This window comes from Somniosus microcephalus, chromosome 19, assembly GCF_052327205.1.
Source record: "Somniosus microcephalus isolate GS21.2 chromosome 19, FLI_Smic_1.0, whole genome shotgun sequence".
NCBI lineage: Eukaryota > Metazoa > Chordata > Chondrichthyes > Squaliformes > Somniosidae > Somniosus > Somniosus microcephalus.
Window position 1 is genome coordinate 33,677,444 of NC_141005.1, and position 12,823 is coordinate 33,690,266.

A 12,823-nucleotide genomic window follows, 5' to 3' on the forward strand; every position below is an offset into this window, starting at 1 on the left:
AGAACTGGCTGGCGGATAGAAAACAGAGAGTTGGAATAAACGGCTCGTTTTCGGAGTGGCAGGCAGTGACCAGCGGGGTGCCGCAAGGATCTGTCCTGGGACCCCAGCTGTTCACAATATATATAAATGATCTGGATCAGGGAATTGGATGCAATATTTCCAAATTTGCTGACGACACTAAACTAGGAGGAGGGGTGGGCTCTGATGAGGATGTCAGGAGGCTACAGTGCGATTTGGACAGGTTGGGGGAATGGGCGGATACGTGGCAGATGCACTATAATGTGGATAAATGCGAGGTTATCCACTTTGGGGGTAAAAACAGGAGGGTAGATTATTATCTAAATGGCAATAGATTGGGAGATGGGGAAGTGCAGAGGGACCTGGGTGTTCTTGTGCACCAGTCACTGAAGGAGAGCATGCAGGTGCAACAGGCGATTAAGAAGGCAAATGGTATGTTGGCCTTCATATCAAGGGGGTTCGAGTATAGGAATAGGGATACCTTACTACAGCTGTACAAGGTGCTGGTGAGACCGCATCTGGAGTATTGTGTACAGTTTTGGTCGCCCCATCTGCGGAAGGATGTTCTTGCCATGGAAAGAGTGCAACGGCGATTCACCAGGCTGATACCTGGAATGGCGGGAATGACCTACGAAGAGAGATTAAATAGTTTGGGCTTGTACTCACTGGAGTTTAGAAGATTGAGAGGGGATCTCATCGAAACATATAAAATTATGGCAGGCCTGGACAGGCTGAATTCAGAGAGAATGTTTCCAATGGCCGGGGAGCACAGAACCAGGGGCCACAGTCTAAAAATAGCGGGCAAATCATTTAAAACAGAGATGAGGAAGAATTTCTTCACTCAAAGAGTGGTGAGCCTGTGGAATTCCCTGCCACAGAGGGCTGTGAAGGCTAATTCAATAAATATTTTCAAGAGAGAATTGGATATATTTCTGAAGGCTAAGGGGATTAAGGGTTACGGAGAAAAGGCGGGGACGGGGTACTGAACTGGTAAGATCAGCTATGATCTCAGACGAAGATCAGCCATGATCTCATTGAATGGCGGAGCAGGCTCGAAGGGCCGAATGGCCTACTCCTGTTCCTATCTCTATGTTTTTGGGTATAACCCTTTGTCCAGTTCTGATTAAGGGAGATACCTGAAATGTTAACATGTTATTCCTTTCTTTATAGATGCTGGCTGACCTGAGTGTTTCCAGAATTTTCTGTTTTTGTTCCACATTTCACGCATTTGTTGTATTTTATTTCTCTAGACTGTCGAGTGTTTAACTTCTAGTTCATTCTCCTGACTGGCCATCTAGTTTTTCAGATGTTCTTGCTTTGTACCTCCGCTTCAACTTTAAACTTTAGATAAATGCTGAGCTTTTCAAAAATTATACATTACAATTCCCACAAAGTAACTTATTCCAGTGGCATGGATTTTTCCATGAGGAGGCCAGTGTTGAACCCAGAAGGGTAGTTTCCAGTTTGTTGATACAGCAGTTTCTCTTCCTGTGTTTATTCACTGTTACTAGTTAATGAAAGCTTAAGTTACAGATTTTGTAAACTCCAGCAGCTGATAGCCTAAAGCAGCAAGCACAGTGCGGCACAGATATGATCTGTGCATTTCCAAACTGGAGGCGATTATTCTGCTTAGTGCATCGCCGGTCTCTTCACTGGAAACTTCACTCTCCATGATAATGAGGGGGAAACTTTTTTATTATATTAAAAAAGTTTCTAAATTACTCTGTTGGTAGTGCACTTGCCTATAAGTCAGAAGCTTGAGTTCAATTCCCACTTCATGACTTGGAGCTTGAGCACAAAATCTAGGCTGACGACTTCAGTGCAGTACTGAGGGAGTGCTGCATTGTCAAAAATGCCATCCTTTAGATGACACATTAAATTGAGGCCCTGTCGGCCTGTTCAAGTGGACGTAAAAAATCCGATTGCACAATTCAAAGAGCAGCTGTTCCCCTCGTGTCAACTCTTCACATTCTTCCCTCTGCATCACCACCAAAGCAGCAGAACTGACCAGATGCTTCATTTGCTGCTTGCGGAACCTCTGTCCAGATTGGCTGCCATGTTTGCCTACATATCAGGACTACACTACAAACGAAATTAATTGGTGTTAAAACTCTTGGAATGTCCTGGAGAAGTGGTCAGGCTCTATATAAATGAAAATTTGTTCCTTGTGTTATGTAGAAAAATTACTTTAAAAAGGTGAAATTTCTAGCTGCTATCCTGATTAGGATAGAAAGTAGATGGAATTAGTAAACTTAAAGCACCTTTTTTTTATTACTTTGCACTTACTTCATCAGACTGGTTTGTCTTTTTGAAAAATAATTATTGACTCTGACTTTGACTGATGCCAGTGGCAACTACTCAGCATATTCAATTACCTAAGTTCGTGACTTCAAATGTGCTAAGTTAATGACTCCTGCTTATCATCTTTTCCAACTCTTGTATGTGATCTGTAGTAGTGAGTGCTCACGGATAGGCATTGGATAGCTAACGTACAAAAGGACTTAGTTGCTATTGGATGGCAGAGCGATAAGGGTATGAGTTAATTTTATGTATAATTAGCAGGAAAAATTATCTTTGGGATTAGTTGTTTGCCTTGTTCAGTGCAAAAATGTTTGACTTTTCAGCAGAACTGAACTGCAAAATCATGTCAAGCAAATTAAAATTTATTTCAAATTAGTCAGACCTGACATGAATATGTTGCTATTAGGATTGGAATTAACCACATATAGTGCTCTAGTGGCATCTTTTAGTAGAAATCCAGTACTGTACTGCAATGAGATGGAATTGTTGTACTTGATTTCTGCCACAAGGTGGTGCTACTACAGTATTAAAGGATCTAGCAGACTAAGATGGTATTCAAGCTGCTGTCTGTATACGCGGCAAGAAGTTCAAAATCAAATGATCGAAATGCAAGTATATCTAGTAAAATAATTGAAAGACGACATTCTAGAAAGATCATAGGATAAAAAGCAAGTATCCTTTTGCTTATGATTCCACAGCAATAAGACAGTACTTGTAGCTTTTGTTCATTTTAAACACCTCAGCATATTAATGTGACTTTCTTCACTTTAAAGTAAGTACTTGGACCAGTGACTGGGTTCCTGCAGTCTTTGTTGCTTTTCATTTACCTGCAAACCGAAATCTTAGTGCAGTTAAGGCTATCAGACTGACACCAAATACTGCAGATTAGCTAAACTATGCTGCAATAAATGTATCGGCCATCGTTTGGTAGTGCAAACCAGTAGTAATTTAGGATTTAAAAGTGAGCATCTTTTTCAATTTTCTGTTTCCTTTGTAATCGTAACTTGGGAATAAATCTGGATCCCATTTTATTTAATTATGCTGAGATGTAAATGCAATTTTTTTACTCTTTAAAATCAGTCTACCAACCAAGATGGCGAGTCTAATGTCATCCTCAGATCTTGTGGTACCCTGTCATCTGATCTGCACTTACCACTGATGATTAACAACATTAAATCTTGGTTATTTGTGTTGAACATGATAGTTAAGCTGTTGCAAAAGCAGAATTGCAGTGACGCGGCATGTTTAAACTTGTCTAACCTATGAGAATTAAACTGCCCCAAGTTAGGTTTAACATAGATACGGTATCGAGTTCCCTTTGTACCACCTAGCAACAGCATTTTAAGACGGGATATATTCAATATTTACCATTTTTACCTTGATATGTCACAACTCCGTTTAGTTTATTGCTTCTTTTCACAAGCGAGGGGAGGCAAGAATGGCTCGTCATACTGGCCTGAAACAGCACGGACTCCGAGCAGGTGACATTTTCGGAGCTTAAATGGGGAGAGGCAGAAATCTAGAGGGAAGAAAAATAAAATGAATATGTAGGTGTACAAACCAAAAATATAAAGTTTAAAAGGAAGTTCTATGACGGGAAAAATTATTTCAAGAAAAACCAAGACGGTTGCCAAGCTGGCACAGACAGTTTGAAAGCTGCTGCAGAGCCACCTGCATACATCAGCATAAAATCCATAATAAATGGGGACATATGGTAAATTGACTCCATGTGACATAAACACTGGAGGGCAAGTAATGCAGACGGGAAGTGTGCACAGATGAAAGATTTTTAAAATATATTTTAGATCTATAGTATTAGAATGAAGGGCCTTTCTGAATTCTTCCACATTAGCTTGTGCTATAATGATTTACAGCATAGTCTACATGAGGTGACCTGAGTTCACATTTCAATTCACATAATTGGTACAAATATTTGAGAGAATTTGCATAAGTATTTCTGCAGAATATACAGTGTCAAATATTTGCCTATCTCACAATGCTCTCTTGTGCTGTCCTTCATTTAAAAAAAACATTGTTTAGTGTAAACCAGTATTCATTTTGAGTAATTTAGCCACCTTAAAGGTAAAGTTTAAGGAAATCTATCCTGCAAAAAGTAGAATAAAACTGCAAAAATCAAGCTCAACATCAGCATATTTTCATGTGTATTAATTAGCAGTGCAGTTACAATCGGATTGTTTAATTGTTTTATCTATGATCAAGGCTTATTTTATATGAGGATAACAAAGTAGTTGCCCAGGTCTGAGTCCCTTCAGCTTTTATGGAACTTCAGGTTTAGCAGAACTAAAGAGAACCTTGGTAACAGCAGTGTATTTTGTTACAAGGTTTGATTTATATTAATGGCTCAACTGCTTGCTACCCTTCAAGAATCCTTTAAGCAATACAGCATTGTAAGCTAGTGATTCTTTTCAGAAAAAAGCTTTCTGGTGTTTTGAAATGCCTGAATTATGTAATGGAGGCAATGCATTTTAATGTTTTTTTTGATGTTGCTATAGGGATAATTGAACTCAAGGACACCTTGCAGTATGCTGATGCAGCTTATCTTGACATTTTGTCTGTTGACACTGTGTTCATGCACCATCTAAGCTATTAATCATTCTTAATGTCTGCTTCAGCAGTCTAGAAATATTAGTTGCACAACAATTTGATACAGTAGAACTGAGAACTTGTAATGTTATACATTACATAAAAATAAAATGAGCAGAATTTAATTTGAAGACTAAGAAAATATTTAAATCTAGATTGCTCTGAAGGAAAAGGTGAACAAGCTCTTTGTAATTCTGAGAGTTATGAGGTATTCACGCTTGCATGAAGTAAAGTATGTTGAAAAGTTTCCATGCTGAAGTACTGGCCTTCATGGTTGTATCTGCTTCCGATCCCTCCTTAATTTTGAGCTCCATATACTGGCCAAGAATGTTTGAGTAGATGACCTCTCACTTCTCTGCCAAGGTTCTCCTTAGCTGCCTGCTAGTAGCCACACGTGAGGCCTGACATTGCATTCCTTTTATAAAAAATTAAAAAAATTATCTTGTAATTAAATCTTTCTCAAAAGCAACTGCTTAGTTCTGCTCAGCACCTCCCTGTGACAGTGCAGCCAAGATTGGAAATTTGCCATGTAGTGACTCGTAGATATGCATCCTGCTTTATGGCACAGCATGTTGGCACACTGATGTACTGCCTTAAATAGAATACAACTGTCTAAAAGCAAAAGTTCACAAACAGGGATTTAAAAAAAAAAAAATTACAACAGTTTTTACTACAGATGTAATGACACCAGAGGTGGCATATTAAACTGAAGCACATTCCTATATGATTCCTACAAAGCTATATCGCTGTACCTATGTGGATGGCTAGATGAAACATTTGAGCAGTAACACTGGGCAGCTTCTATACTGAAAATACTAATTGGATACCAATACCATTGTCCTATTCTGATTATATCAGCAAGATACTGGTATGAAACTGCATTTTAATGTTTGTTGCTTCTATTTTTGCTTGACAACAGGACAAATGCTTCAATTTCTTTTATCCAACTGGAAATAAACTATACGCTAGTATAAACAGAGCTTTTCTTGTATGAGTTTACATTTTATCTGCCCTGCATGAGCTTTCTACTAATTGGTGGTGATCCAAAATATATTCATCATCTTCCTCTGAGATACAGTTTGAGACTGTGAAGCTTGGTTGTCATGCTCTCCAGAAGAGCTTGTTGAGAACAATTTCCAATGGTGGAAATGGTCCTTCAAGGTTAGATGGCTGTGTTTACCACCAGTCCGCTTTGAAATTGAGTCCAAACTTGAAAAGCAGAGGCATTTCGGTTCAGCAATCTTCCTATAGCACAGGAAGATGGAGTAAGTACATAGTCATAGGAGCAATCTGCTTGAAATCATTGGAGAAGTCATATTCCCTTGTGACTAGGAAAATAATATTGGGCTCTTCCATGATCCACCAGTCTTTCTTCAGTTGGTACAGCAGGCTATGGTAACACATGGCTCTCGGCCAGGCAGTTTCATACTCTGTGGAGTGGGGTGCGGATGTTGTCTTGGACTTCTTCCACAAATGTCCCATTTGGTACCTTGGTCCGGAAGGTTTTGATAACAATGGAACCTTGAGATTGCCAGAAGTTGCCCCCATTGGCACTTGCTCTTCCAAAGAAGATCTTCTAACATCCACTGTTGCTGCTGCTTTGGTTCACCTATTTAGAGGTTGTAGCAGTGGTCTCAAATCGTTTACTTTAAGGGAGCCTTTTGACTGAAGCACTAGTTTGATCCAAAACTTGCAGAGCTAGATTTGGAACTGGAGCAAAAATGATGCAATGCACCTCTTGGGCAAATCTCTTGATGAGTTGATGGCTGAACAACAATTAGTATGGGTGTACAGTCCACTCTTAATTCTAAGTCGCTTCATTCAAATGATCTGAATTTTTTTCAGGTGGATTAAGGGGTGATTTGATTGAAATTTTCAAGATATTAAGGGGAACAGATAGGGTAGATAGAGAGAAACTATTCCTCTGGTTGGGGAGTCTAGGGCTAGGGAGCAGAGTCTAAAAATTAGAGCCAGATCTTTTTCAGGAGTGAAATTAGGAAACACTTATACACACAAAAGGTGGTAGAAGTTTGGAACTCATCCACAAACGGCAATTGATGCTAGATCAATTGTTAATTTTAAATCTGAGATTGATAGATTTTTGTTAACCAAAGGTATTAAGGGATGTTGGGCAAAGGCAGGTTAATGGAGTTAGGCCGCAGATCAACCATGATCTCATTGAATGGTGAAACAGGCTCGAGGGGCTAAATGGCCTACTCCTGTTCCTATTTTTGGCCTACTCCTGTTCCTATTTTTGTATTAAATTCCCATTTTATTTACATTGATTAATTCAAATTATTGGATATTGAATTTTCTTGTGCAACAATGACATTGCATTACCAGTACCCTTTCCTCATGAAATTTTGACCATGGTTTGATCTTGTTTCCACTGGAGTCATTTACTTCCAGCTTTCTTGGATTTCCTCTTATGCCTTCGAAGTGGCCTACAATTGGTTAAAACCAGAAAGGTGTTGATCATTTTATGACTAACATAAGGAAGCAGGGTAATGAACTTGTGTCCCAGTGGCACGTGGAAACACTCTTTGCATCCCTTCAGTGATGTTTCAGGTTACAAACTAAATCCTAAACCTTATTTCCTCAGTGAATCCAAGAAGTTGCTTGCTTGCTTACAGCAGGAGGATATGTTTTCAAGGCACTTTTATTAAAAGAAAAAGTGTATCCATTAACAAATGTCAGTGATTCATTGTGCTCCCAGGATGGCCCCTGTGAGGGAGAAGGCATTTTAATGGAGATGGTATTTTGCTGAGTTCTAAGTGATTTAAAAAAAATTCCGTTGTTGCGCTTGAGATGGGTGTGTGTTTGTCATGCCCTGGGAAATCCTGTTCTTAGACACTTAGTTACATACATCAGATCCCCCTGAGCACCTTCAGATAAAGCTGTTGTAATGTTACAAATTCTTCTTTCAAAGAACAGGATTTTGAAATACTTCACCTGAAAACTACATCAGGAATGATCTGAGTCTGGAGGTGTAATAACACCTAACACTGATCCTTGCAGTGGTTCAGGTAGTTTATCATCCAGGCTTTCTTCATTTTTGATCAATGGAATAATTGGCCGGAATTTTCTTTACCTTGGCGGGTCCGGTGCAGCTGATGTGACCCCGCTGCTGGCTCCATCCCGTTGTAGAAAATGAACTTGCCTTAATGAGGCCTATTGAGCTCGCCCAGCCGGTTACCCGGCCCAATGAGATGGAGCGGGTCTGGTGATGTCATTCATGATGTGTTTTCAGCCGGGATCCTTAAAGGAACCATTGCCACATTAAATTTTAAGTTTAATCTAACATAGTGGGTGTTGAATCTTTACAATAATATAATGAAAGTTATATATGAGTGACAAATATTTAAATATTATCATTAGTATGATTCCATCTACAAATACAATCAAGAGCATAATTTAAAAAGTACATTAATTGGGAAGTTAGTGGTGCTTTAGTCACATCTATAGACTTTTGTATCAGTAACTGGTACAAATAAAATGTGTGTATAGGTAATATATAAAATTTAAGCAGATTTTAAATGTAATTGTAAAGGGGTGAATTCACAATCTTATGTAAGTGGTGCTTATGTCTTTCTGGGGTTTTTGCAGCTCTTTGTTGAAGTTAACAATGGACAAGTGAGAGAACCTCTGCAGAAATTCATCCCCAAAGTCTCAGACTGAAAGATTACATTAGTTATATTCAGGGACTGAAGGCAAATTGAACCAGTGGAATGAGTGATGAGAATGAAATTGCTACATTTGCTGACTTGATTTAATCTGTAACTGGACAATCACAGTATATACTGAGAAAAATCTGATCAGAAACAACACAAAAATGTATTGAAATGGTATCTGGCATTTTTTATAGTGCCGATCAATTCACTGCCATTACTGTTGAGTTGGAAGGCAACAGCCAAGAATGGCCAGTGAAAAATGTATTTCCCTCATCATCCAGGGTAGGATGGGAGTCTTCAGCATTCACATCCCTTCAGGAATTTCTGAATTAACATTTACCAGTAGCTTTTCAAGTAGAACAGAATCTCCATCAATCTGTTAGCTGATGTAATCAACATGTTTTTGATTTGGTCTGTTTTCCATGCTGTTAAGTAATCAGCTGGAGCAATGGCCATGGAACTCGTGCCTCAGGTTGACAGACGTGGTTCCTGAGCTGCGTGAATCTCGTGGCCATGCAGGAAAATTAAAAAAGTAAGTGGGGGAAAAAAGGCTCTTAAGTGCCTGTCAACTACCTGATAATCTCAATTAGGTCCCCTGCCAGTCATGTCAGCTCCACAATGGCTGACTAGCCTGTGGGAAAGGCACATGGGAGCAAGATGACAGCGGGTTCCTGACCCGCTGTGAAAAATAACAACTTTCCCACCCGACTCACCACCAATCGCGCCCGCTACCACCCTGGAAAATTCAGTCCATTATTTTGATCACTGATTATTTCATTTCCAAAAGATTTTTCATGGTAAAGTTACCCCTGCAAGCCTGAAAGCTTTGACTGATTGACAGATTAGTACCTCGTTCACCTTGACTGCATTAGGATAAGGGATGACTTATTACCAAGCTGTCCTGGCCTGTATCATCAAATGTATATAGATTAGTACCTCTCTCGTCTTGAATGCTGTCCTGGCCTATATCAAATGTGATTTTTTAAATGAAAAATGATCTGAATACATGTCATTATAAATATAGTTTTGATAGCTGTTTTTAATCTGGTTAACAGTTCAAATCTGTTTACCGTCATGTTGAGCTGTTGCAGCTATTGTGAAAGCCCAACGATTTTGTGCTTATGTTGGCGAGCTAGTTCAAGGGTATATACTAGAGGAGCTTGAGAGTAAGGCAAGAGCATCTATTAAGAAGATTGACTGAAAAACAGAAGAGGAAGAGCAAATTAATTTTAGAAATTATTATTAAAGGAATCAATTAAAATTGGAAGAAATCTTGCAGTAAACAAATGTTATGACAGTAAATGAGACTTGCACAGACTTGCCATGTAATCCAGCTTGTTAACCAGTAAGGTAAGCAGCCAATAAATTGTGGCTCAGTGTAGTGTACCAATATATTGCAACATAGTGTGTAGGGTGCAAGCAAGCCTGTGCAGTTTCTCATTTTATGGACATCTGATCTTGCTTGTGTAGTCTGGGGATTGCACTGAGCAGTTTTGTAATAAATTGTGTACAATTTTTAGTAATGTAAATGTCAGGGGTGGGGAGAGAAATCTGTAGCAGTATTGGAATTTATAGTACACTTGTTAAAGATATTTATTACTACTGCTACCCAGTACCTTATCACTATGGCTACAGCATCTATAATGGGCTTTGACTCTACAATATGATTCTTTAGTTCTGAATACTTTTCTCTTGGTGCCCCAGCTGAATACTGTTCAAAGAAATGACCTGCACATATTTTAAATGCTCTGTGAATTAACATGTCCTTTGGGTACATACCTCCAAACAGCTACACTGTTTTCTTGTAATAGTGTTCTGCATTAATTAGCTTTCTTCCACCATCAGAACTCTTGAAGATGGGTATTTGTATAACATTAAATACAATGGTTTATCTGTCAAATAATTTCTCTCGATCTTTCAATCACAAATGCCCAGTAGTATTGGGAAGTAGCTGATTCTAATGGCACAAAAACAGGTCGTCATTTGACTACAAATGGAGAGCTGCTGGAACAGTTCATTTGCCAGCCTGCTGCTGTTCAGTAAATCCTAAGTTGACGTGATTATAGGCACGAGAATTTTATTAAAAGTTGTAGCAGCAAGTAAAGTCACTACAGGGTAAAGGGTTACACACAATGAACCAGTTGGGTTTGATACAATAGATTTACAACAATCTGATAGTTTCATGGTCACAATGTGGGTTACTTTCTGTGACCAGCTGATGAGATTCAGTGGTGTGCACGTAATTGTGATACTTGATGTCTCATTCAAACAGTCTACTTTTGGGCTGTGCTAAATAATTTAAGCGCATATTAAGATTTTACATGAACCAATTCCTATCCAATCAGCATACAGATGTGACCCGCAATGTGTTTAAATCAATATTAACAGATCTCTTATGCCATTGCTTGCACTCTTGTATCAGTAGGATTGTTATCAACAAAGTGTGATAGGGAAAGTGTTTCAGGGCGTGTGACATTTATAGGAAGTGCTGCTATACGCAAGAGGCAAGATATTACGGTATTCATGGGTATTACAGAATCCAATTTTTTTTAAAGCTGAAGAATTTCAGGGATTCTTATTTTTAAATGACTTACTCTGTCTTTGTAGGGTAAAGTTAAAATCAAGCCGATGCTGTTTCCTTTGACCTACCTGAAGGTTTCTTTTTACCTTTTCCCAAATAAAACAATGAACTGTTCAATACAACTTGGAACCCTTGTAATGGTGACCAAAAATTTTAAGCCTGGTTTAAATGTCCAAATGCTGGAGCCCCAAAACATGTTCGGACCAATTTTTTTTAAGTCATTCTGACGTGGATGTGTTCTCTTAACTAAATGACCCTAACTCTCTCTAATCTGCAGGTGGTGGCAAATGCTGTGGCAGCTCTGTCAGAGATTGCAGAGTCCCATCCAAATAGCAACTTATTAGACCTCAACCCTCAGACTATCAACAAGCTTTTAACAGCCTTAAATGAATGTACTGAATGGGGACAGATCTTTATCCTCGATTGTTTAGCCAATTATAGTCCAAAAGATGACCGAGAGGCTCAAAGGTAAAACTGTCAGAAGTGACTGCTCGAAATTTTTGCTTACCGTCGAGTAAAATTATACTTGTTTTACTAATGTTTATACCTATTGCCAATTTTAATCACCTAATGGTGCAAGTTAAAATTACATTTAGTAATGTTGCTGTTTTTATTCCTTCGTAAATGTTTTATCTTTTCAATCACTTGAAGAAAATTGGTCCAAGATAGTTTTTTAATAAATAGAACTTGCAACAATAATCTGAATTTTTTAAACTAGTAATTGGGCATCTTACAGAAAGTTATTTGTAATTCCATTATTAAAACCTTGCTAAAGTTGAAAATATTAATCTTTCAGTCCTGTATTTCAGAATGATGCATAATGTGCAAAATGTGGAAGTTAAAATATTGTGGCCCTTAACTGTAATTTAACCAGAATCTCTTGTCCAATAGCATCTGTGAGCGTGTGACACCGCGTTTATCTCACGCTAACTCGGCTGTTGTCCTGTCCGCTGTAAAAGTTCTGATGAAATTCATGGAAATGTTGTCAAAGGACTTGGATTACTATGGCACTTTGCTGAAGAAACTGGCACCCCCACTAGTAACACTGCTGTCTGCAGAACCAGAGCTCCAATATGTGGCCCTCAGGAACATCAACCTCATTGTACAGAAAAGGTACATTGTACTATGTGATTGCAGTTTTTGTGGAAAAGGAGTGATTCTGTAACAAGGCACCTAAGTTACCAGGAACACTTTAATCTACAGTATTAAAATACAAACATTGAGGGAAGAAATCTTACCATTTTTGGCAGTTGTACTTACAATTTCTTCTTTTGGCTCAGTGCTAGCAATCTCAACTGAGTCAGAAGGCTGTGGGTTGAAGTCCATATCCAAAATGTGAACACATAACCTACGCTGACATTTCAGTGCCGAACTGAAGGTGTGCTGCATTGTCTGACATGCCACCTTTTGGATGAGGCCTTATCTGCTTATTTAGGTGGATGCAAAGACCCCATAGCACTTTTTTGAAGAGCAGGGAATTCTCCTAATACCAGCAAAGCAGATTAGTTGGTCATTCATTATCTTGCCGTGTACAAATTTGCTGCTGTGTTTGCCTGCAAAACAACAATGACCACTTCAAAATAAGTCACTGGTTGTGAAGTACTTTGGGATGTCCTGAACGTATGAAAGATACTAGATAAATGCAGCT

General features: G+C 38.8%; 1 protein-coding gene across 5 annotated transcripts in view; it reads left to right on the forward strand.

Annotated features, from left to right (window-relative positions):
- ap1b1 (adaptor related protein complex 1 subunit beta 1) overlaps positions 1-12,823 on the forward strand; it is a 107,153-nt gene that overhangs the window by 30,104 nt on the left and 64,226 nt on the right. For all 5 annotated transcript variants that reach the window (XR_015072307.1, XM_085961494.1, XM_085961490.1 and 2 more), the window contains exons 6-7: positions 11,453-11,643; positions 12,067-12,288. Coding sequence is in view for 4 of the 5 variants with exons in the window: in XM_085961494.1 (XP_085817620.1) it covers positions 11,453-11,643; positions 12,067-12,288 (413 nt within the window). In the remaining variant the exon portion in view is untranslated. The remainder of the gene's footprint in view (positions 1-11,452; positions 11,644-12,066; positions 12,289-12,823) is intronic.